The sequence below is a fragment of the Macadamia integrifolia genome, chromosome 6 (assembly GCF_013358625.1).
Source record: "Macadamia integrifolia cultivar HAES 741 chromosome 6, SCU_Mint_v3, whole genome shotgun sequence".
NCBI lineage: Eukaryota > Viridiplantae > Streptophyta > Magnoliopsida > Proteales > Proteaceae > Macadamia > Macadamia integrifolia.
Genome location: NC_056562.1, coordinates 18,545,895 through 18,572,337, shown reverse-complemented (window position 1 = coordinate 18,572,337; position 26,443 = coordinate 18,545,895). Strand labels below are relative to the sequence as shown.

At 36.6% G+C, this 26,443-nt stretch overlaps 1 protein-coding gene across 2 annotated transcripts; it reads left to right on the top strand.

The window, feature by feature from the left end:
* Positions 1-10,149: 10,149 nt before the first annotated feature.
* Positions 10,150-23,598, top strand: LOC122082404 (secretory carrier-associated membrane protein 4-like). Of its 2 annotated transcripts, none has more exons than XM_042649940.1 (12): positions 10,150-10,395; positions 11,191-11,301; positions 11,400-11,462; positions 11,971-12,004; positions 12,113-12,235; positions 14,748-14,810; positions 14,914-15,007; positions 15,636-15,681; positions 15,772-15,839; positions 20,539-20,587; positions 23,118-23,183; positions 23,349-23,598. In XM_042649940.1, the coding sequence occupies exons 1-12, from the start codon at positions 10,333-10,335 to the stop codon at positions 23,379-23,381; spliced, it is 813 nt and encodes a 270-aa protein (XP_042505874.1). In that variant the 5' UTR covers positions 10,150-10,332; the 3' UTR covers positions 23,382-23,598. The 2 variants fall into 2 exon arrangements, with proteins under 2 accessions (XP_042505874.1, XP_042505875.1); XM_042649941.1 differs by lacking the exon at positions 10,150-10,395 and adding an exon at positions 10,532-10,730.
* The last annotated feature ends 2,845 nt before the right edge of the window (positions 23,599-26,443 follow it).

Below are 26,443 nucleotides of genomic sequence, written 5' to 3'. Positions count from 1 at the left end.
TTTTTTTGTCAATGAAAATAAAGATACTTCGATTAGATAGCATAACTTATATTACAAGCAAGGTCCATTTTAAATATGGCCTTCCTGCCAGTTAAAGCCTCATGGGCCATATATTTTAGTATTTCTAATAATTTATTAGTAGTTAACAGACAAAACCTAGGAGAAATGTGGTAGTTATCCAACTCATCGGTTAGGATAATTAAGGTTCTAGGCCATAAGGTTAAAAGTTTTCCTAATTCTTTATCAAAAAACATCTTTAGGTAGACCGCATCATTCCAAACTGCATCAATCATCCATCTATTGTTCCTTGCCCTCGTCATCCCCTCTAGGAGCCCTAGAGCCTCCGCCTCGCCAGTTTTTCCTGTTAGTACATTATTCGTCTCACATAAGATGCATTGTTTTTGAAAAATAAAAGCTAATGCCCATGCAGACATATTCCTTTGCTTATCAATGACACTTGTTATGACGAGAATGGTTGTGCTTTGTGTGATATGAGGGAGTGAGCTCTGTGGGTTTAAGTTAGATATCACCTAGGCCTCCGTGAAACGACATAAGTAGATTTAAAATTTGTTTCATGTTCACTAGTTTAGATTTTGAAAAGATTTACTTAATCCTAAGGGTATATGTTTGGCCCTGACGACCCAAACCTCCCTGAGCCAGAACAAGGCATGGACTAAGATTTCTGACCCCGAGGGTTGGGCCGAGCCAAGCCTAGGTCCAACCCAACCCTAATATTAACCTTGATTTATATAACTATAATTTAGGGTTGCCATCCTATCCTTTTATTCAATTTTGAAATTTGAGTCATTGATTCTTATGGTCAGGTGTCTTCAACATATATCATTGTGTTGCACTTCATAATTTTAATTATGTATTAATCATTTGATCGATTAGTGCTTCTTTTTATTTATTTTTTAATGTATAAAATACAAATAGCAAAAACATAATTAATCAAGATTAACCCAACCCTGGCAAAAATCAGGGCTAATTAGTCAACCAGGCCCAATCAGGGTCAATAAGAGTTGGTTTGAGTTGGTATGAACTGACAGAGTTGGGCCTAGATTTAGTTTTGGGGACCTAGGTTAGGTTAGGGTTTCAAGAAACTCAACCCAACACAACCTCTACTTAATCCCTTGGTAATGGATCCTGAGAAAAAAGAAAAGAAAAGTGAATTTCCTAAAATTTCCTTACACTTTTCTCTATTTGAGTCTTGCATAATTGGCTTTTTCTCCTTTATCCTTGGCCCGATTCCTTTCCTCTATTTTAATTATGACAACCACTTCGTCAAATGTCCACACCTTTCTCTTGTGCTTTATATTTAATTTAAATATGTTATAAATGGATGGAAATTTCTCAAGTAGTTCTCCAGTAAGAAATGCATCTAGAAAAATGATGTTCTCTTTAGATAAATTTCCAACTAAAATTTGAAACTTGTGAATTTAGGAGGAAATACTCACTCCCTATTTCATTTGAAATTTTAGGAACTTGGCAATCATATATTTTGTTTTTCCTTCATCATCAAGTGTGTATTTATTACACAATGCATTCCATATCATTTTTGCATATTTAAAGGAATTATACACATTATATAGGTTAATGGAGAGTGCATTCAGAATTTGATTCTTATACTGGAAGTTGGCTTGAATGAAAGCAATCTTCTTTACTTCAAGAGTGACATCATCACTCTGATTTGGTTTAGGTCTGGTCAACGCAAAAGCAAACCTCAATTGAGTTAGTGCAAAGAACATCATTTACTTTCATCTCTTGAAGTTTTCTTTATTGACATAAGTTATATTGTCAAACTCATAATAGATCCTCAATTTCTCCATTCTAGGTTGAATGGAACTTGCAACATTAGTTACAACAAAAATTGCTTATAATGTAGTCGCATTAGCAATTGGAATAGCATTTGATGCAGTCATAGCATGAATGACATTTAATGCATTCTCCTCATTGGTGATCTCAACAGATGTATCTTTTCCAGTCATATTTAACACAAATACTTAAAAAACCTTAAAGATTGTTGAAAATGAAATATAATAGGATATACCTGTATAGGTACATTTATACCTATACACTTATATGTATAGTGTGTATATATAGGTGTACTTATACGTATAGGTCCGTTGTCATGTACATACATACATACATTAGGTAGGTTTTTTGTACACGTATACAATGAATTTGATTTTGGAACAAAAAACATTGTCAAAAAATAAGGCAATAGTTCACAACCCCAACCTTGGCTCAACTTGCGAGATTAAAAAAGCACCTTGAACAACCTCCACACATGAGAGGAGAAACACCTCTCTTAAGAACCCTACGTCATTTAAAGACCAAATCATATATATATACCCCATCTAACTTTATTCAGATTCCAATGTGGAATCATACAAAAGCACATACTCCACTTGCCAAATAACTCAAAAGATCTAAGATAAAGAACAAAGAGGGAAAACTCAAGAGAGCTAAAGAGACTTAATGTTTTGAAACTTATATTAAACACCAACATGGGTTACATATATGGTAGGGTAGGGAGGAGGCAGGGGTTGCAAAGGAGGGAGGGTGGGGTCAAGGATGCAAGTAGCTGGGGAGGGAAACAACAGGGGTGCAGAAAAGAAAGGGAGAGGAGAGTGAAACTACGAAAAATAACGTTACTCAGAGAGAGAGAGAGAGAGAGAGACAAAGAGACAAAGAGACAGAGATAATAAAGGGAAAAAAGGGGGAGGAGGGGGGGGGGGGGGGGGTAGAAGAGAATGTGTACAACAATCTTTTGTAAAATGTAAACCTTGGTTACAAATAGATTGTCCCGTTGAAAAAATGGCTAAAAAAATGTCTACAACAATCAATTGTAAATTATAAACCTTGTTACAAATAGAGTCCTTTATGTGGGGAAGCATTTATCAGTATAAAAAATAATTATGTGATTGATTTAGTAACATATTAAATATAATAATACATTTACTTTCTCAAAACAATATCACCTTCTTTTTTTTTTTTTAATGTTATGGCCCCAGATGTTTTCGCAATATGCTATGTCAATTTTACTTCAAACCGAGTGGCCCAAGTAAGTTATAATACAACAACAACAACAATAATAATCATTGCATCCATTAGATTAATGCTCCAAAATTGTTTGAAATAATCAATTTTTTTATAGGATAATGTGGGCTAAGATAATTAAATCTTCATCTTTAATTTAAAAATATATTTTTTTTTCTAAGTGGGCGGTGGTCCTGCTTGGAGAGGTTATCTGTATGGACCACTTATTTTTGTTACGTGAAGACATTATATGTCAATTCGAAATCACTGGGTATTAGGGGAGTGTTCTAGATAACATGAGCCTCCTTAGTTAATTCGCATATAATACACATATTTTTGTCATATTTGAACGTTTAAATCAAAAGGCCTCATTTTGCCTTATCGATTAAAAAATTTGATTATATAGTATTTTATAAGTACCTGTCTTGTACTCAAATAATACACATATATTATGTTTAATACTTATTAATACGTTTAGTTTAAGAATAGAAAAAACCCGACCCTTCTTCCCCCTTCGTCTAAGAATACCCTAAATCCCATAACCCTCTCCTTCCCTTTTTCTAAGATAACCAAAATAGGGAGATGGAAGATCGGAACCTTAACCCTTTGCACCATTCTTCTCTGTCTCCGTTCGGCTATTGTTGCACATATTGTTTTGTAGTACATCAAGGAGATCTCTGGTACTGTCAAGCTCCCTTGTTCCAAGCTCTCTCTCTCTCTCACACACACACACACACACAAGAAATTGAAGACCAGCCATTGTATCTTAGAAAGACTCAGATATTTCTACCTCCTTTCTTCTTCCTTCTATCCTCTTTTTTCGCCAACTAGGTTCTGTTATGAATTTTAATGGATTGCTATACCACTGCTAATTGGTCTTTCCTTATGTTCTTAGTATATTTAATCACCTTTCTATCTATTAGTATGTTCCATTGATTTTCTCCTATCAAACTGCTAGAATAGGGTGATTTATTAACCTACATTTACTCTATTTTACCTTAAGTTTTCAGAATATATTGTTATTGCATCTGAATCTGTTATGCTAATTAGATTGATCTTAAACTTTGGGATATTATCTGGCTATCTTAGAGTGCCACTTGACCTGAGTTTTGTGCTAATCAGTGATAGGGACACAGTAGAGGTGGAGAGAAATTAGGAGAAAGAGATAAAATAGAAGAGATAAAATAGGGTTTTGGCTAATTAGGAGGTAGCCAACCTCTTGGCTTTACAGACGAAGCCGAACGTCCTTCTTTTTATGAGAAATTTTGGGTAATTATCTTCCTCATATCCTTTATTCACTCTAATTGCTAATAAATAGGCTACATAAGATAAGCAACGATTACACACCTACCTAATTCACTTAATATTTATTATAACTTCTACCACTACACCTACATGCACTAACTTAATCCAATAACAACTAACACATAGCTAAGCACGTAACATTCCACCCCTCTTAAAATTCCCTTGTCCTCAAGGGAGAATGATAAAGTAAAATATAAAAAAATAATTCCACTCGGATCCCAAATCTCTATGGAATTACTCCCAAATGGCTTCGGTTGGTCGCAAATTAAGATGGAGAGCCTCTCCATCATACAGGTTGGAAGGTAAAGAAGGCGCTGAAGGATCTACTTTGCAGCTTTCTTTTCTTCTTCTCCTTCTTGTTCATTGTCTTCTTTTGCTTCTTCCTTTTCTTTTTCTTCTTTTTCTCCTTCTTCTCTTCTTTCTTCTTTTTCTCCTTCTTTTCTTCTTTCTTCTTCTCCTTATTGGCTGCTCTAGATACACTGGTGCAGAAATTGTGGAGTTGAATTTCTTAGACAATGTTCAAATTTTTTGTTTGAACATCATGATTCTTTTGCCATAGAGGTGGGTGATTCATTGGCTTTGATACCAGATGATACGTGCACAGTCAGGGTAGAGACAAATTAGGGAAAAAAGAAAAATAAAATAGAGAAAAAAGAGATAATGAGAGAAAATAGGAAACAAATGCTCAATTGTTGAGTAGAGAGGGAGAGAAAGTAGGAGAAAGAGAGAAATAGAAGAGATAAAATAGGGTTTGGCTAATTAGGAGATAGCCAACCTCTTGACTTTAACTAAAGAAGCCGAACACCCTCTCTTTAAAAGAAAATTTAGGTAATTATCTTCTTCATATCCTTTCTTCACTTTAATTATTAATAAATAGGCTAGATAAGAGAGGCAACGGCTATGCATCTACCTAATTCACTTACCATTTAGTTACAACTTCTACCACTACACCTACGTGCACTAACTTAACCCAATAATGGCTAACACATAGCTAAGCACGTAATAATCAGATTCTTAGATTTGCTTCTACTTGAAAATCTCCTGATTTCTGACTTTTTTAATATTTTATTTTAGATTTGAAGTTTTGGTATATTGATCTCAATCCCACCATTGGATTTGATCTATCTTTTGAGTATATGTTAAGCATTTAAGGAGTGATGATATGATTCCTTTGTATGTTGTAAATAATTAATTTTATTTTACTTTTAATACAAAAATAAACCCGTATTTTTGCTCTCGAATTTTAACTGAAGGATCATATTAAACACGTACTATATATTGTTATACGCATTTTATTACGCCCACTTCTTAAAAAGTATTATTGTCGTGTAGTTCCGCTTACTTTTCATACATCCCCGTATTATTGTCATTCCTAAACTTACTAACTATTGCCATAAGCTAGTAATTTTTAGAATCAAATGCAATAAGAAAATACTGTCTATGTATATACATGGGGGTGTCAATCGGTCGGACCTAACAGGTCTTGGCAGAACTATACCCTTGGACCATGACCTACCTATTTAAGGAATGAGTCTGCCTCTGTCAGTCTTATATTGGGCTTGGTTGGGTTCTGAGCTTTGATCGGGCTTCTTCTCATCAGGTTATAATTGGGCCTTAAATGGAGTGAGGTACTAATAAAACCTTAAACGATCTTTAATTGTCTTAGATTTAACATACTTTAATATATTTTATTAAATCATCAGTAATTTAGAAAAGATATTACACTTAATTACATTCAATAATTGATTAAAATATCAATATATATCCTATTCTATCCAAAAAATCAAAATATACTTTTAAACGGTTAGGTTAAACGTGTCAGGCCGAGTTAGGCTTGTAAATGGGCAGGCGCTTATTGGGCTTACCCATTGCACTGTGTACTGCCTATTTATAAACAGGCCGGGCTTGAATCCAAAATGGTTAATAATCGGTGCGGGCCAGCCGATCTTCCAATAGTCGGGCACGATCGATTGAATCGGTGCAGGCTTGGGATTGACACCCCTACATATACATCTCTTTATTTGTTAGTCATTCATATTTTAGTGTGCACCCACTTTATAGTCATTTTTCTTACTATATCGTAATTTTGATTATGATGAAATTTGACATATGAATAGTGAACTTTGGGGTCTATCTATCCACAAAATTACAGTTCTTTATAACCTACCATTAGCAAAATCATACATAGCCTAGAGAAGCTTCTTCAAATCGTTCCATATTAAAACACCACTCCCATTGAAAAAAAAAAAGACATGTTGAAGAAACAATGGGAAAGTCCAATGTGTAAGTGGCTGATCGAGGTCGCAAATTATAACAAGAAATCTTTCGCCCATGGCATAAATTGTAAAATTTGGTGGTCAAGGGGCATGCTTGTTTCAACGGAAATGTACAAATGTTACGACCTAATGGTCAAGTGGTCAAAATAGCCTCTCGACATTCTCGGGGTTAGGCTGTGTAGTTCTCGCCCCTCGGACCTCGCACATGCAAGAGCATTGTGCATCCAGTATGCCCATAAGTTGTTAAATCTGACATTAAAATAAGTAAAACAATAGTCATAACATTGCAAAAATGGGTAACAAAGGTGATGATTCCCTTTGAGTTTGGATCGATTCTCTGTAAGACTTTGTGTATAATTTGGTGATGATATGGATTTTTTTTTTTTTCAGGGACAAATGTGCAATCACAAGGAAGAAACCAAGTGAACAATCATACATAACATGAATAATTTAATGTGGTTTGGCATGAATGCCTACATCCACTTGAGAAAGCAAGAGACTTTTTATTATGCCAAAAAAATCCTAAGCACCACTTTCCACCTCACAAAGTGATTTCCCCTAGGGTTTTCCACACAGAGACAATAAGGAGCTCTAAAACCTTTATCCCACACAATTACAATTTTTTCCTCATACATGTTTTGAGGCTTACTAGCGTTTTGGATTTGGTATCCACCAGCCCTCTTTTAATACATCTGCGGGCCTCACATCATAGCATCCCCGTTCGGAGACACCTGAGCGCATATGTTGTGGATGCTCTATCTCTTATGGGTTTCCTTAAAGGAATGTAAGTAGTTGCAAATATTACAGATTGAGAAATATGATATTTGGAAAGGGCTCGAAGATTGGTCTGGTCTAGAGATGAAGGTAATTGTAGAATTAATAAGGTGGTAGGCACTCATTCCAAGCAGTTGAGCTGGTCTTCGGTCTTCCTACTAGATGTTTAAGAACAAATGTTCTCCCCTAATTAATCCTATATTGCATACATGGTTAAATTATTGTTACACTACTATGTACATAATCACATATGAATTAAAAATCTATCTTTTTCCTACTCAGTTGAGAGGTTATACCTGTGCTCGACCCCTGTTTCGGGTTGAGAGGGGTAGGTCCCTATTGCTACGGACATGAACTTTGGTGAGTGTCCTCCAACTCAGGTAGAGGTAGATTTGACCATCCGTTTTCCTTCTTTAGAGAATCTGGCCTTTTTATGACTTTTCACAACTTCAGAGAATTTTTTTAGATTTTGGATAATTTTTTAAAATTTTGATGTGCAAACCGAGGTGGTGGAATCCGATTGATCCTAAGCTTTAAGTCATTTAGAGGTTTTCTAAGGCTTCCTAAGGGTTTGGGGAAGTTTTTTAATTTTTTTGGGTTTCAGCATGCAAATCGAGGCAGCGGGATTGATGGATGTTTCAGCATAATTTCGGCTCATGAGAGGTTAGGCTAGAAAAAGGCAAAATATGAAGCTAAAGAACATCTTTAGCATTTGGACACACTTTAAAGGGTGAGTGAGTGAAGAGGAGAGTATAAGGTGAAAAGATAGATTGATATGTGTTGGGAAAGGTCAATACTGCCACTTTTTATAAAGATTTAAAAAAAAAAAAAAAAAAAAAAGATAGAAGAAGTGAATTGTGGGTCTACCAAAAATGGCATCATTTTTTTGCAAGCCCATGATTACGAAATGGACCTGCACAAAAAGAAAGGGTAAAATAGTAAATTTAAATCTCATGGGCTGAGAAAGAAATATTCCCTTTCAGATTTTGGGGGCCAAAATGCTTTTGGTTTTGCCCTAATCAGGGTTTCTGATTTACGAGTATTATTTCGGGAGATTCGATGGTCCGATTTTTATGCACCATATATTGGCATAATCACCATTCTGAGTATTATCCAATGGGATAGGTGTTGAGCTTATATTTTTTGCTCAGAAAGGTTCAAGATTCATAAAGAAGGATCTTTTGTCTTATTGAGAACCGGGGAATTTCGACAATTCTTTTCATGTGATTCTCACACTATCAGAAAGCATAGATCTCATCCATATCCTGTAAATCATTATTGTCAAGGGTAGATGACAACATTGGGTGTCTACATATTTAATAGATTCAAAACTCGACCAATTACAAATACATACCCAACAATATTATGTGGTCCTTTGGAATACAATACACACACCCGAACAATTTTACTTCCATAAATGCCCTTGTATACTACCATTAAGAGTATTTAGAAGAGCATCTGTGGAAGAAAAAGACAAGTATTGCCACAAAACTACATGTCTTCGTAACACCCTACATATAGGGAGTTGATCTAGGTTCATTCTCTTTTTCCATATATTTTTTAATCCAACGAATTCTAGTTAAATCTGATAAAAATAAGCTTTTGTTTGTTTATTTATTTGTTATTTTTAAGGAATTGCCCAATGGTTATTTACTCACGCACACCAGAGGGGTAGTGGGAAATAAATCGAATGATAGGAAGAGGGGAGGGGGCCACACTAAATACACACTCATACACCTATCTGACAAGAGTCAATTCAGTGACCTCTTGGCACCTCCTCTTCAAGCAGTAGGTGCACACTAGTGCGCTAGGCTAGACATTGGATCCACTGATATAAATGACTGTTGAAATTTGGGTGATATTATGATTGGAGTGTCTTCTTTTGCTATGTAAAGAAATGATTTGTCTTACCAAAAAAAAATTGATTTTTATGGTTATTAAATAGATAGGGAATTCATTGGGCACATCAATTACTATGTTTTTCCTTTTGATAATTTCCTTCATACCCCATATTCAAAACATAATTAATTTTCCACATAATTTTCAAGGCAAAAAAGTCACAAGCCGAAATCTACCATTTATCATTCCAATCAGATAAATTTGAAATATTGATCAAGTGTCTGGCTTTATCTAAAGAATTATGTGTTTTTTTCTTCTATTTTTCTTTGCTTAATTTTGACATTTTCTTCCTAAATTGTTAGATTCCCAGTTTCATTATCGTCTCGATCCACCATGAAATTTTTAAAATCTACAAAAATATTGAGAGAGAGAGAGAGAGAGAGAGAGAGAGAGAGAGAGTGGCATCTCTTCTCTATTTTTTGCTGATCTCACATGAACTTTGTTACTTTCTTGTTCACAATGATCAGATGAGAGATCATTATCAACCAACCAAGAATAAGATAAAGAGGACCATAGAAAAAAACAAAAGAAAGCCATTGCCCAATTGCCCAATTGCCCAATTGCCCAATTGCCATGTGTCATGCACTCATGCTTCGCCCGAAAGCTATCCTTTGCGTCCTATTTCGTCTTCCTCACCCTTCAGTCCTTCACCAGTCCATAAAATAATAAATAAATAAAGAAAAAAAAAAATGCCTTCACCGACCGGCAGCTGGAGGCGTCACTGTCACGTGAGGAATACTAAGCGTAATTTCATAAAATGTCAGGGGTTAAACGGAAAATTCAATTTTTCGTTTGTTCAATTAATATATCAATAAATATGTCCCGCGTCATATATAAGCTAAAATTCAGATCGAACAGTTCGTCACACTTGTCTCACTGTCACACATGCTTCGTTCAACTTTAGCAGTTACACATATAAGCGGTTCAGTAGCTTTCCTTACCTGAAAACAAGGGGAAGCAAGGAAGAAATTCTCTCTCTCTCCCGTTCTTCTCGCAATTTCTGCGAGAATTTTTGTTTAATCGAAGTAAAGCAAAGATGAATCCCCGCCATGATCCGAACCCCTTTGAAGAAGAGGAAGAAGAAGTCAATCCGTTCTCGGTAACCACCTTTGAATATCTCTCTTGATTCTTCTCGTTTTGCCCTTATTTGCTTGCATATGTTGCGTTTAATCCCCTGAATTAGCTATATTTTGGATCTGTGCGGTTTTGGATGCGAGAGTTTGATCTAGCTTTTTAGATTGGACTGTGGAGTATAGTTGCATCTGCAATTGGATCTAGAAATATTGGCGTAGCCTTCAAGTTATTGAGTTTTGTTTTAATTAGGTACACTTGAATCGGACGTTGGAGTCTAATTTTATTGAGAGAAGTGTGCCTGGGAAAGAAGATTTGCCTTTTGTTTTTTCGGTCGGGGTTGAATCGTTAGTTGGAACTTGGGTATGTGATTTTGGTTTGGAGTTGTTGCGGATAGGGTCATATTGCGACTGAATCTTCCAAATGTGGTTATAAATATGCAATCTGGATGTAACTCTTATTTAATCCTTGGTACTGCTTGGTTTTGGCAAGCTTTGGATTCTTATTGTGAATTAAGAGAATTGTTAGGTTTACTTTTATGAATTGTCACAGATAAATGGTTTTCACCGTGTGTTGTAAGAGATATTGTTAGAGCCATTTGAATAAACTCTTTGGAGAGCTCAGTTTGGTAATTTTAATAGTCGCTTTTTAAAAATTGGGGTCCTTATGAGAAATTTGTGTTGCCTTTGGTTATGGTTATCAGGTGATTTCTCTGACCACATCAGAAGATAAAATGTGTTGTATTTAGCTATAATCCTCTGGTTTTATATTTGTTCTAATGTCATTGCCTACAGTCTGCTGGTACTGATATGGTTATTTGCAGAAAGCTTCTGCGCCTCCGTCAAAGCCACGAATACCTTCATTATTACCTCAATCCCTGGGTTTTGGCAACAAACATGATGCAACTGTTGACATACCGCTGGATACAATGAGTGTCAGTAGAAATGAGTGTTCTTATATGATCTTGCAGTTTCTGCTTATTTATGTTTCATAATTTACTTCTCAGGGCCTGAGTTGTTTATATATGCACAGGATACCAAGACAAAAGCAAAAGAACTTGCTGCATGGGATGCAGATTTGCAGAGGAGAGAAAGGGTCGGTATTGATAATTCATTTATTTAGATGTTTGTCTGCAATGTGTTTGTCTCTTGATATATATTTTTGTATAATTAAAGGAAAAAAGCAACTAATTGAGTTCTTACTTTTTGTTTTCGTACATGTGTATCTTTGAACTTCCATCTGGCCTTAGTATAAGATAGCACCTTTTTATTTTCTTTCATAGTTTTCTTCCCCTTTTTAAACATTTTCTGGGTTTTACTTTTATAAGGTGTCAGTTGGTTCAGCTGGTTTTGCAGTTGTAAGCTTGGTCTCGGTATGACAAGTCCGAGACTTTGGATTGAGTTCTGCCTCTGCCTTGTGCTGAAGTGTGCTCCCTCCCGTCTTGTACCCCATACCCTTGCTGACAAAAATAAATGTCTAATTTAATTATCTGCAAGGAAGATAATACAAAGTTCTTCTTAGTGACCAATATGTACTTTATCCATAGAGGTGGTTTCAAAATTCATTAATGCTATTTATTGACATTTTGCTTCTTTATTTACAGGACATAAAGCGACGAGAAGATGCTGTTGGCAGAGGTAAGCTACGGACTTTCATCTAAAGGAACTTATCGGATAAAATTTTCTTTGCTTTTCCCCATATTATCTTGCAGCATTTAAAGCGTGGTTTCAATTTTTTTACTGCAGCGGGCATCCCCACTAATGACAAAAACTGGCCTCCATTCTTTCCAATTATTCATCATGACATAGCAAATGAGATTCCAATCCATGCTCAGAGGTTGCAGTATCTGGCTTTTGCAAGTTGGTTAGGTAATCCATGCACTTTTCTGGTGTTGAGTAAATAACTCCATTTCTTTAAGCCTTTGATTTTGAAATATGTGAATCTGTTAGCACTGATTAAAAAAAAAAGGAAAAAAAAAAAAAGGTAGAATCTGTTATGCTTTGTCATTGTTGGGGAAGTTCCTTAAAGCCTTAGATTCATAATGTGTCCTACCTTACACAATTGATCTTGGAGAATTTTCTATCACAAAAACCTCAATTGAATTCAGCAAATATTTTATTAGAGGTGAGGTTGCTCATATCTTATTTGTGAAATCCAGTTTCCCTTGACATATATAATTGCCCCGGTTTCTTGTGTCTGGCATTGTTTCTGTAACCAAATCAACTAATTCGAGTAAAGGTATGCAATATGGCGCATCCTTGAATTGTTTTTGTCATGATTTCTCAGATTTCATTTCTTTGTCTGCCTATCATGGTCCATTCTTTGGATCCTAACTTTCAAAAGAACTTGCAGCATGGGATGCCATGCAATGTGATGTTCTACCCTTAAAGGTGTGTCACATACTCTTGGGGTGACTGTGGTGGTTTGTTAAGAAGGCATAATATTGTGGTTTTGAGAACATTTACTCCTTCAAACACGGCTGACTCGAGACTCAAGATGCAGTTCCTTCCAACTAAGGACCTTTTGGTGATCAAGCTTCGGCATACAGCAGCATCATTTCTCCCCCACCGTATTGATTTAGATCCAAACTTAATGGAGTCGAGCTCTTTCTAAAGGACTAGAATTGATGTATTGCACTTGAATGGTTGGACTAGCATGATCAAGTTTAGAAAACCAAGGCCAGATGGAACTGGCCCAACTTGGGTTTTTGGTCTAATTAGGGCTTTTAGTAGTTATTTACTTCTTTGATTATTTCCTTTTATTAATTTATGTTAGTAAAATCATAGTAGGTGATATAGAGGATGATGGTTTCACAAATAACTAAAATAGGATGGATGACGTGGAGATGTGTGTCTATAGTGTTGTGTGATGGGCGTATTCCTTTAAAACTTAAAAATGAAAATTTTATAGGACAGTCATACGACCAACCGTGATGTATGGTGTGGAATGTTGGGTGGTTAAGAAGCATCACATAGATAAACTCAATGTGGCGGAGATGAGGATGTTGAGATGGATGAGTGGCAAACTAGGAAGGATAAAATAAAGAATAGTCATATTAGATCTGATTCGGGAGTAGCTCTGATACATCATAAGCTTTGAGAAAGTTGTTTGAGGTGGCATGGTCATATTCAATGGAGGCATTGGGATGCTCCAGTACGGAGGATTGATTTGATTCATATTGAAGGAACTAAAAGAGCTAGAGGTAGACCTAAAATGACCTTAGGAGAAGTGGTGAAGAAAGACATGCAACTTAGGCCTTGTATCAAGTATCCCAGATTCATGCTATTCCTTCTTTGCTCTTCTTTCCTTGTCCTATTTTCTTGCTTGTCCGTGCTTCTCTAGGTTCTGTTATGGTGTTACTCACTGTTGGGCAACAATACCAAATTCAAATAAACCATTGCTGACCCCACTAGCCCAGTCGTTTGACCCTGAGTTCTGGGGTGTTGAATGTGATTCAAGCCACAGATTTAACCATATTACCCCCTCTTTCTGCTATTTTATTGAGTTTGTTCATCCCTAGTCTTTTGCCACTGTTATAGGTAGGTTTTGATTTTGTTTGTGGGATGGAAATTTATTGAATGCATCACAGTTGTCCCGATGCCTAGGTGAACCAAGGCTGTTGAGGGGGGGGGGCGAAATTGGTGCCAATCCAGACAAAACCGCCTAGGCGCCTACGCGGCGCCTTGACAACTAGGGAATGCATACATGGTTTTCTTAATGAGACTCAAGTCCCATCTCCCAGCATGTCAGAATCTTGAGCCGAATAGCCCTTTGTTGCACCATAGTTCTCCTACCATTTGTTTTGAGCTGCCAATGTAGGAGAAGAACTGACTCTCCGCCCTCCCTCGATAGCTTTACTCTTTATTCTTATCACCATCATACCCCCCACTCCTTGCTTTATTCATTTATTCTTTTTTTTTTTTTTTTGCTTCCTATGGTAACCCTAACCTTTATCCCTTAATTCCCATTGTATTGCTCCCCATTACTAATTGCCAAGTTACCCTTTAAGATTCCCCTTTATTTAAAATTTTGCCACCATCCATATGAACTTCATTTTTTTATGGTTTGCCACTAACTCTTTTGATTTGAGTGTTCTCTTGCTTGTGTGGACCCATGTTGATTCCTAGTAGGGTTTCCGATCTCCGGGGTTGCCGTACCCTTTATTGCCTAGTCAAAGGCTGTTTTGTTGTTTATGTTCCTGTTCTTGCAGTTAAATAATATTGCATATATGAATAATCAGTTTTCCCATACAGAACGGAACCAAATTTTCCTGCCAATCCTTCATTATTATTTCAAGTTAATTTGGCTTCTTTATAACTTATTGATTCCCAGTTCAAAACTTCGCTGCGACCGTTGTATGAGCAATAATATTTTTTGCAGGTATAGTTCTTTGCCTTATATTCAATATTATTGCTGTGACTGTCAACTGGATTAAAGGTGGAGGTAAGATTTTGTTTCCTCGACAATTTATAATACCCTTTAAAATAAGATTATTTCCTCGAGCTTTGATCAGTGCAGGGATTCTGAGAACTCTCACATTGTACAGGTGTTACAATCTTTTTCCTCGCAATAATCTACGCTGTAATGGGATGCCCCCTTTCGTATGTACTGTGGTACAGGCCTCTCTATCGTGGAATGAGGTACCTGACTTATGCATTCACAATCACTAATTTTTTTTATATGCTAGAGGAAATTGGTAAATTGCGTGCTCATCTCAGTGGGATAGGGTTGGGGGTTGGTTGAATTATATTTGATTAGGCTGGTTTTGGTTTTGATGAAACCTGCACCACATCCTCTCCTTCCCTTAAATGTATGCTCCATTTGCTAGTCATCTGAATGTTATGTTTTCTAAGGGTGTACTTGTGCAGTTTGAAAATCAGATCAGACTATTTGAACCAAAACTCAGTGCTTTGGCTCTCTGACATCTAATAAAACAGGATTTGGTGATTTGGTTTCAAATTTGTTCAGAGATGGTAGAAAACTGACTAGTTTTCCTTAAAATGGTCAACAATACCCTTGCTTTTTAGTAATTTTGATTTCTGGAGCAAAAACTTGGTTGAACTGGGGTCGAAACGGAGTTGGTTCCTATGATGGTCTGTTGCACGAATGGGTTTTAGGAACCATGCACTTGTACACTTGCTTATGTTATCTGGAGAGTTATATAGTTTTTGAAGATACTATAAAGAAATGCACCCTAGCTTAGTAATTTGATTTTTCAGGGGTGGATTAGCTGTTCTTGTTGATCACCAATCTTTTCTTGCTTTACAGGACTGACAGTGCACTGAATTTCACTTGGTTTTTCCTTTTCTACTTGGTAAGTTTTTGAACTTAATAACATTTTGTCAAGGATTCTTTGTCAGAGCAATAACTTCTGCATTGTACTAATGGGATTGGCTTGATGCAGCTCCATGTAATCTTCTGTATATTTGCTGCTATAGCTCCTCCAGTTGTCTTCCGTGGGGAGTCATTGGCGTAAGTTCTTTTTAAGAAATCTCTCATTTACATTCTAAGATAAAGGCGTGGTATGGAATTTGCTCATTCATCGTATTTTTTTCTGGTCTTGAGTTGTCTCAATGCTGAGTACGGTGTACAGATGTGTATGGGTTCCTTGTAAATAACTAACTGATGCTTGATGAGAAGTGCAGAGGTTAATCCTGAAAGCTGATTAATGCTGTAGTCTCCTTTCCAGCTTTAAGTGATTACTTAAGATTCAGACTTCCATTTGAAATATATCAACTAATGGACCTAAAATTTTAGAAACTGTAGTTGTTATATCTGTAGGATTCTGGAATTTATTGGCCAACAATGCCTTACTATTTATTGTCGATAGCCGGTCGGCATAGAGAAAAAGTATGGTTCAGGGATGGTCAATATTAAGCTAGTTTTGAGATTTTACCTGGCATACTACTGGGGTCATTGGACTGATAAATTCCGTTCAAAATATGCTGCTTGATTAGCCAGTGGACATGCATGGCAGGAAGAGAAAATTGGCAGGAAGGGAAACTGTGAATTATATATTTTGTGAGAAAGGGAAAATTTTAAATTCAAATCCTTTGGAAAAGGGCCTCAGGGCCCTTAACTGAGGAGATCATTATTTATGCGGAAAAGCAAGTACGCTTTAATGTGCAAGCATCATGCTTCCTCTATTTTGTCCAGTTTTGTAGAACTTGCATATCCATTGGTCCATAAATGTGGTAGGTCTTGGATCACTGACAATAGGGCCATAGGGGTTATCCACCAGTGCATGTATTTCTTCAATGCGAAATTGTAAAAAAATAAAATAAAAATAGTACTTGTGTGTGTCTGAAGTGATAGCCAAATGGTCTTCTTGTGTGCTTAAATGGAATTGTGCTGGCTTCTACCGGAAAAAAAATAAAATGGAATTGTTCTGGCTTAGGAATTCAACTCTTTTGCCCTCTTCCCTCAATACATGGTGGCATCACTGGTCTGGTAAGCCATGACTAAGCATTATTGTGCCTGGACCAGCATGATCTGATGATGCAGATAAAAGGTACTTAAAGAAGTACCAAAGAAGAAAAAAGAGCCCGAGTCAATTCAGTAACTCATTTTAGTTGACTCAGTCATGAACTCAGTTCACCAAGTTTTGTGTCAGCTGTGTCTAGCAGTCACTCCTCCATCGTGGCACATTTTTTTTTAATTCTATTTGCTTTTTTATTGCTTTAATTAGTTACTTGTACTAGTTATACTGGAGTTCCATTTTGTTAGGACTCGATCCTCTCTTTAAGTGTTACGTAGTTGGGTTACTCCAAAAGGGGCTGTTGACCCAAGGGGGTTCCTATTCTGTTTGCTTTTTTTTTTTTGGTCTGTTCCTTGTTGAGTTCCATTGTGACTCTCTTTATTATCTTTAATAAATAAACCATTAAAGGGGGCTACAGCCCATGATTTGTTCATTCCAACAGTTATGGCTATTGTAATTCTGTGGTGATGCGGCTCAATTACTGTTTTGGTGATTCAGCAACCTGTTTGGTGGTGATTCCAACAAAAACCGTTGGTGGTGATTCCAGTGGTTATATCCTATCTTCTCTTGTTTGATTCTTTCTTTTCTACAATCAGTCTTTCAAGTGAATACCTTTTGCTCTATGAAAACATCAGTTCTGGTCATCTGAATTAAGCAATTTTGTGATATTTGTTTGCTTCTGTTCTGGTGATATTCGATCCTCAGTTGCTGCTTCTTAATAATTAATATTCTGTTTGTTCATTATTAACTTGAACACTATCTAACCCGAGGTCGATTTTCTGTTCTGATTTATAGATTCCTACCAGCAGTAGGAAACTATTTGATCTCAGCATCTAACCCCCTGAGATTCTGGTATTTCATTCACCTTTTTAGTTGGTATATGCGAATCAACCTATTGGGTTAATCTGACCTATATTTGACCTATTATCAATAGCTTTCTAATTCTGGTCCTGCAGTTCTGATTTAGTTTTCCTATTTTCAGTAGGGACCTAAATATCTTAACATCCAACCATTGGATTGTCTTAAAATTTTGATATCTATTTCTATCATTAAAGTATAGCCCTTGATCTGAATTTTGTGCAGATCAGATCCTTTGATATGGTCCTATCAGAGTTCTCTTTAAATCTGGAATATTCTCTTTAGTCTGTGGTCCAGCTGTTTGTGGTTTCTTGAAACCTAACCTTTTGGTGGATTTAAGCATCATCACCTGATCTGGAAACCTAGACCGAGATGAGAACCAAACCGGGCTTCTGGTCTAATACTGGTTGGTAGAGGGTTGTTCGTGCGTAATTTCCTTGTTTGAGGTAGTTTCTTTATTGTAATTGATTTCAGCTAATAAGAGTATATATGTAATCCATTGGTTGAGATGGAAAACAGTTGAATATTGAATGAAGTTTGAAGTTTTTCTCACGGGTTGTCACTTGTCAGTGAGTGTGCCGCTGATCCTTTTTCTCTCTTCTCCTTGGTTCGATTTGGAGCCTCTCCTCTCAGGTGCAATCTTCCTCTCTCCTCGGCTCCTTGTCTTCTTCTGTTTCTGTTCTTCCTTTCTGTTTCTTTTCTTATGCTGTTTCTCATTTTTCTTCCCTCCTCCTATGTTCCGTTCTACTGGTACCTGCCGTTGTGTGACTTTGGCTCAACATTCAACAAGAGTGACATCGATCTCTCTGAGTTCTTAACCAATCAGATTCAAAACTCTGGGCTTTGAATCTTAACCTCTGGGAGATCCTACATGCAACTTCTCTGCTGGAAATCATACTTGAATTGACGATTACAAATTGAGTGCAGAACCGGTCCTGAGTTCTTCAGCCAGGATTAGTTTCAGCAGTTTTGTCAGTCTGATTGTTGTTTGTGTTCAATAGATCTAGGAGTTTAACAATCTTTGCCCAAAATTTCGTGTCGATTGGATTAGTATTGGGGGAGATCTTTTGACTGAAATCCAACTGAGTTACTGCTGGTTCTATGTATCATGATGAGGGAGATTACTTCTGTTATTTACAGAAAAGCCCCTCAGTTCTGAACCATGATGCTATTTCATCCCCCACTTCATTTTAAATATAAAAAATCCCTTATTTCCAATTTATAATTACTGTTTGGTCTCAGGGTCCTTTATTCCTTCCAAAAGGGTCTTGAACTGTGCTGTGAAATTATGAAATTGCCACTCATTCTCCTGATTGGGAATTTCTTTACTTTAATAGGCCATAGTGACCCAAACATAGAGTTTTGGATTTGGGGTTGCCTTAATGGGCCACGTAACTTGATATTTGGTCAATCCAAAGAGAACCTAGCGAGTATCGTTATTGGATCAGACGGATCAACCAATCTGTATCAATATTAATCAATTGATCCACAATCCAATTTGGCTGTTGTTGACTGATCCACCTGGGACATATCCATTCCTGATCCACCCGGCTCTGGATGGGTATCAGTTGAGATTGATCCATTCCCGAATGCTAATACCTTGAACATTGGTTGGCATGGACGCATCACTCTGTGTGTGGACACCTCTACCTTTGAAAATGACATAGGAATGCTTAAAAAGACCCTGAAATATTTTGGACAGTTGAAAATGGAAGGGAGAAGACAAAATTATACCTTTGAAAATGACATAGGAATGCTTAAAAAGACCCTGAAATAATACATGGTGGGCCTTGCACTTGTAAAGACAAAATTATCAAACTGTGTCACAAAATTTGACATTTGACCTGTTCATGGTGTGGTTCTGCTAATGGTTTGGATTTTCCCACTTGATGTGTCCCTCATTGCGAAAAATGGGGTGCCCAAGAACTGCCTTTCCTATAGCCTGCACTACATTACTTTTTTTTTTTTTTTTTTTTTTTCTTTTCTTGCTGGTTGGAAAGGGTGGTCAAAATTAGAAATTGAAGTGAACCATGCTTATTAGTTCCTAGGTCTTTACATTGTTATTTATTCACTTATATTTTTTGGTGAATGCACACTGATATTGGTTAATTTGTAATGATGAAATGGGAATGTGGGGGTTTTGAGATCCTTATGTGAAAGGGATCTGTCATGAGAAAATTTGTAGGGGGTGCCTATTATTCTTTATTATTACTGAGCTCATGGAGAAGGGACTTTAAAAGGAGTAATGGCCATGATAAAGATGCTCAAGGCTTGAAGCTCTGGGGGTGAGGTCGGCCTGGCATCAGCATCGCTTAAATGCATTGCATATTTGCATATATGAATGTGTAATGTTACTGTTGCTACATCTGCATAAACTTTACTTGATAATGCATATTTAAGTTTTATACCAGATGCTCACTGGCTTCAATGGCCCTCATCATCGTTTATAGATTTTCTATTTTCTAGTTTCTTTATTAAATTTGGCTGGACAACCAATGCCACATGAATTTTATAAGTTGAAAATATCCATTTCATCTTTTGCTTGGTCTTGGTAATTCTGTCATTCTATTTGATGAACAAATGCTAGCATGTGAACAGAGATATCACTAGGAGGATGTCATCAAAATGGATAATTACCGAGCTTCTTGACCATTGTTCAATGACTTTGCATACCTTAGAGCTGGCTCATAGTTCTCTGAAGGATATCTAGTAGAATAATATGTGCTTTTAGGTTATAATTGTATTCTTAATTGCCTTCTTTATTATGCTTTATAATATCATCTCAGAATTCAGATATATGTGAAACTAAAGTAAGATCTTGTTTTCCAACTTCAGGGGTATCCTTGCAGCAATCGATGTCTTCCGTACCAGTGTACTGGCTGGGGTAAGTTGTCTAAACGAAACCCATGGATGTATGCATTCAAAGTTTCAATTAGCATATTATTATTTAAATCATAGCTGCAGAAAATATCAGTTTGTAATTCCCCTTTTTAGTGATTGTGAGACTGTTAAAATGTGAGTAATAGGGCTAATCTTCTCTTAGCAGCAACAAAGTTCACCCAACCCACAATTAGAACCATAGGCTAAATATTGCAGCAGTATAGGGCCTCAATGGCCACTGAACCAGACCAGGGATCAGTCCCAAATTCTGGCCATGGATGGGTCTAGGGTAGCAGCACAATACTCCCAATTATGGGAGTGATCCAATGGTATGTCACCAAAATAGAAAGTCCATATTTGGTAACTAATAGAAGATAGTAACTAAGAACTATAATAGTGGTATGGTTGAACCAAATTAGCAAGTAAACCAAAATTTAGAAGCCAACGGAAAATAGAAAGTAGTTTGGAAGTAGTGCTGTAACAGCATATGGGAGAAGGCAGTGAACTGCCATCACAACTTGTGACCGATGGAGGAAAGGAGAAGGGAAACAGGGAACATGAGCACTATATCCTGATCTGAAAACTGGGGGAAGACAGAGAAAAGTAAGATAATGGCAAAGTAAAATAGAAACAGTAAACTAGTATGCACAGGAATGGAGAGAAAACACTGATCTGAGATTGATAGAATGAAGAAGAAGAAGAAGAAGATAGAAAAGAAAGGGATGTGGACTAGGCCTTCCACCTAGAACTCAACCAGCATCTCACCAATCTACTTGGCTTCCTACCTAGTTACCTTAGCATCCCACTGAGGTTGCATCTCACAGCAAATCACAACAAAAAGCTGTAGTCTTTGTAAAAAATCGTTGGAAGGTCTAGGCCCTTCTCCTTTATTTAAACTCCATAGCAATTACTAAAGTAAGAAACCCCTATGTATGGTAGGAGGGATCCCTTACAACTTAAGTGCCTCTTCCAAATACAAGCTACTCTAGAGAATTGAAAAATAGAAACTAACTACTAAATCATGTACAGGATTTAAAAATCTTATATTTGGGCTTAGTGAGTCCATTACACTAGTAAACCCAAAAATATTAGGCTCATGGCCCCATATAACCCCGCTTAGCTACTCAAATTAAGCCTAACAACCCCAACTTGAACCACAGGTTCTGTTGAAAAAAAAAAAAATAAAATAAACTAAACGAAACCTAAAAAACATGCTCATCTTCTCTTCTTGCTGGAATTCTGCATCATTGTGCCTGGGGGGGGGGTCTTCCTGGTTTCTCTTAAATTGTTCTACTACTACACACAGAAAAGCATTGTTGTCATGGTTCTAAGGCAAGCCAAGGCAATGGGTTTCCGTGTAGGCATAGCCTTGTTGCACAAGGCATTAATGTATAAGAGGGGGCTATGAGGGTTTATGAAGTAAAAGATGTAAAGGCTTGACTGAAAAATAAAAAAGAAACATTGGACCTTTTGAACTCTTATTGAATCAACTAAGGACCTGGAATAGGTTTGTGTTTGTTGGAGAAAACAGTCCTGTGACTTGCAGCGTCAATGGTGTCTTCCAAGTTCCATCTGGGTAAGTAGTCCATCTACTTCTCCATTTTCTCATTCTCTCCTCCTCCTCTGTGGCAATGGCAGCAGCAGCAGCCCAGTGCTGCCATCTTCTCTTCTTTCTCTGCTGCTGCAAAAGTAGTGATGGCTGATGCTTTTACTTTCTATTCCTCCCTGTCTTCCCCTTCTTTCACTGGGCACCTTCACAAGCATGGCGAGTTGTTTCCTTGGAGCTCAAGGGCTGGCTTGCTGCCTAGGCGATGCCTGGACAATTATGCACACAAGGCTGAAGGTTTATAGAATTTCTGCCTTGAAATGGGAGTGGATTGTTTTTTCTAGTGCCTATTGTGAATAAGATCATCTCCTTGATGCTATTACAAGTCTTCTATAAGCATTGAACTATGGAAGTTCAAATAATTTGCAGAAGGTGTTTCCAGTTTCCTTTTATATCCAAAAAGATTACAGTGTCTGAGCTCCCTTTCTTTAGTTCTTTATTCTTATTTTATAGAAAATAAAAATATTTTGTGCATGTATTTGACAATATTCTGATTAAAGAAAAAAAATGTTTGACTATGTGCACAAGTTCTCATATTGTAGAAATAAGCATCCAGTCTTGGTATGCCTCATGTTCTTAATTCTGAGTGAATAATTCAAGGCCAAACTAGTATTGCTTTTACACTTCAGGGTTGCAAATATTTATGGTTTTGCTATCTTTGAACTCGTTATCTGGATACAAGGAGATGAAAACTCGTGAGAATAATTACTTCCATTTTTTCTCTCAATCATTGTTCCCTTTTTATTTTTTATTTTTTATTTTTTTGAACAAACTTAAAGTATCTCAATTTTTGTTGGCCAGATTGTCTTGTTTTTGCATATCTTACTCTAGTTGAACATGCTAAGGTGCAATTTATCTACTTATTTTTTTGAATAGTATGCAATTAATGGTATTTATCTTTTTTTTCTTTCTATTTTGTTCTTCGCAGATATTTTACATCACTGGGTTTGCACTCTTCTGTATAGAGTCACTTATAAGCTTGTGGGTACTGCAGGTTAGTGCTTGAATCACTGATGATTCTAATTCTGTATTGTATTACCTTCCAATGCAATTGCGCATAAGTTAAAATTTTTAAACAAAGTTCCATGACAAAGGATAGTGAAAATTTATGTTTAAAGGGATATGCACTCTAATAAGAGTTTTTTCCTGCAACCTGCAGAAAGTTTACATGTACTTCAGAGGACACAAGTGAAACCTGACGCTGGCTGAGTGTGAGGACATTCTATATACTGCTTCTTGAGATCGAATATTCTTTCTTTCTTTCTTTCTTTTTTTCTTTTTCTTGGTGGGGGAGCGGGGTTGCAGGCTCTTTCTTTGTCATAGTTCCTATTTGATGAGTTGTTGATACACTGATTGGTAGATATGTAGATTTTTCTATTTCTAGTCATTTGCTCATTTCAGATCCATCATATGGCTGTGTGCGCTTGCTTGCACAGAAGCATGGGTGTGTTTCTTTTTTTTTTTTTTTTTTGGGCGGGGGGGTGGTGGTGTGTGGGGTTTGTCCGGAAGATTGCTGGAGAACTAGGGATAGGATTAGTGATGATAATGGTGAAGGTTACTGAGGTTTACTCAGTGGGCTATTGGTTCAGGTTTTGCATGCTTTTGTAGGTTAGGGCTGGGCCCTGGTTTGCTGGGCTAAAACCCTGGAGTTTTAATTTTTACAATAGAACACCCCTTGAATGCTTAGTATGTTAGGTTATTATTAACTAGTTTCTGAGTGGTTGTGCTTCATATTGGTGAAGCTAACTGGTTTCCATTCCATTCCAAAATAAAAAAAATCTGGTTTCCATTCCCTAGTAATAAACTGTGATCATTGACCTTTTGCCTTTCAAAAGATTCATTTTCTTCACAGAATTTTAAAACTTTATTTTACGGTCTCTTCCCCCCTCCTTTTCTTTAATGGAGAGATTTCACCACTTGATTGTCTTTGTTTTAGCTGAAACATGATCTATGATGTAGGAACTTGGGCCTTGTCTATAAAATTTGAGACTGATTTCTATCATGTGAGATATTCGAGCTGTTGTACACAAAAGCAGTGCTATGAGGGCCACATAAAAAACCAAGGGCAGTTTGGGATTAAACATTTGTGGGACAGTCGTTCAAAACATGGAAAAAGAACCTCTCCAACATCACTGACCCTCCAGTATTCCATTCCAAGGGTTGGGAGTATTTCAACACGTATCCCCGGGTGTTGGCAGGTGTTGGGATGTGTGATTAAACTCTCCCAACCCTTGCATAATCGCTGGAGGGTCATTGGTGGGAGTAGTTGTTGGAGAGGAGCCAGAAACATCCCAAATACAAAGGATGCAAACAGATCGAATTTGAATAGAATATAATACAATTTATTTTCGCATCATATTTGAAAGTACATGTTTGTCATGGTGAATCTTCTTTTTTCATTTAATTTTTTTTTTATTTAATGTTTTGTAATCCATGAATTGATGAGGATATTTCATTATCAGCAAAAGGTTGTGCACGGTAATACATGCACAGCCGTTGGATGGGGGATGAGTTCTACGATGCACCCCTTCAGTCCCATGGCTGTGTACATGGTTCACCTGTGAACAAAACTTCTCTCATTTATTATTATAAAATATTATGAAATCGTACTTTTAGAATCGGATCTAAATAGAATGGATAATTTCCGGTATATTATTGAAATATCCGCATCCAAATATCCAATTACCTTTCAAACTGATTTGAATAGTTTTTGAAAATCAATTTGTTGAAGAAACCATTTCTCTCTCTCTCTCTCTCTCTCTCTCTCTCTCTCTCTCTCTATATATATATATATATATATATTTGTACACCGTTTTTTATGGTAATATCAAAGAAGTTGCGTCATGAAAGTGATGGTAGGGTTCTTAAAAAAAAATGAGATGGTTGGCAAATACCAAATGCATTATTAGATGGATATGGCAAAAACAAGTTGCAGCGATTGTTTTGCGTCATAAAAGTATGGCTGATTGATTCATTAGCCCATGGTTTTGTAAGTTGATCTCAATTAATATATTACATACACATTATTTTTTTTTTTGGTAGAATTGCATACACATATTATATAGTAGTAGGTACTAAGCACCACCTTATCAAAAATAAAACTGTAATTAGACAACACTTCTTATGCTGCCGGTCGATCAAGGTTCTGGGCTTCGCAATAAATTTGGAATTGGTTGATCAAATAGGGTAATAATACCTAAGAAGCTAAAACCTATTCGTATGATTCTTCTACCCATATGTCAGGAGACTCAGGCGAGGTTATATATATATATATAAGTAAAAATTATACGTGCATTATATAGGGAAAAATTATCAAAAATTAATCTAAGGTATATATGTTGTCTTACATTTTGAGAGAGAGAGAGAGAGAGAGAGAGAGAGAGAGAGAGAGAGAGAGAGTAGGTTGAAAACAATAAAATGGATTAAGGAACTCATTCAATAAGCTCTGCCATCCCATATATACCAACTCTAGTATATGAAAACAAGAAAATGGAGAAAGTAGGATGAAAATGTGATTAAAAACCTGAAATACTTGATTGTAAATATCAAAGTTAATGTTTAATTACTGAAAAACTCAATAGATCCCATCATACTGTATCGCAATAACAAATGATTAAAATAAGGAACTCAAGAACAAATAACCACTCCTAATTATTACTGGAGTTAGAGCAAAAAAAAAATGATAAGAAGAACTTAAGCCAACCTAAATGATCTAAGTAACCATCTAGTTGTGGTAATTCAATATTGATTTGAACTGGTAAAAAGAGCTTTGCATCTCCAACCACAATCATGTTCTCCCTGGACGGTAGTGTCAGCCTCATAAGTGAGATCACAACAATGTTGGAGCCTTCCTAATTTTAGTTGAAGTGCGTGAGCAGAAAATACCATTGAGTATTTGAACTGAGTGTAACTGAGGCTATAACCAAATGGACAAAGGGTTTCACCATTGAAGAACTTATAAGGCCTTACAGGGTAGCCAAAATTTGGAAGTGGCCTTAGGGACATGGAATTCATGGGCAACTTGTCTGTGTAGTTATTAGTGTACCATGTAAGAGGCAACTTTCCACCAATATATCAAACACTTCAAGTGAAGGGATGCCATCAAAGAATCCAAGTCTCATGAGAACAACATAGTTATTTTCAAAGCCCTATCAATGGCTCCCTCTTTGATTCTCCCAATCATAGTTGCATTCTCACCATAGTCTTGGAAATACCATCCACATTCCAAATCAAACCTGCAATTACTAGCAAAAA

Bases quoted from the DNA above. Each gene is read 5' to 3' on its own strand.
- LOC122082404 (XM_042649940.1), top strand. From the start codon at position 10,333: ATGAATCCCCGCCATGATCCGAACCCCTTTGAAGAAGAGGAAGAAGAA. The intron at 15,008-15,635 runs GTACCTGACTTA...CTTGCTTTACAG, and splicing joins CCTCTCTATCGTGGAATGAG to GACTGACAGTGCACTGAATT. The intron at 23,184-23,348 runs GTTAGTGCTTGA...TGCAACCTGCAG, and splicing joins TAAGCTTGTGGGTACTGCAG to AAAGTTTACATGTACTTCAG.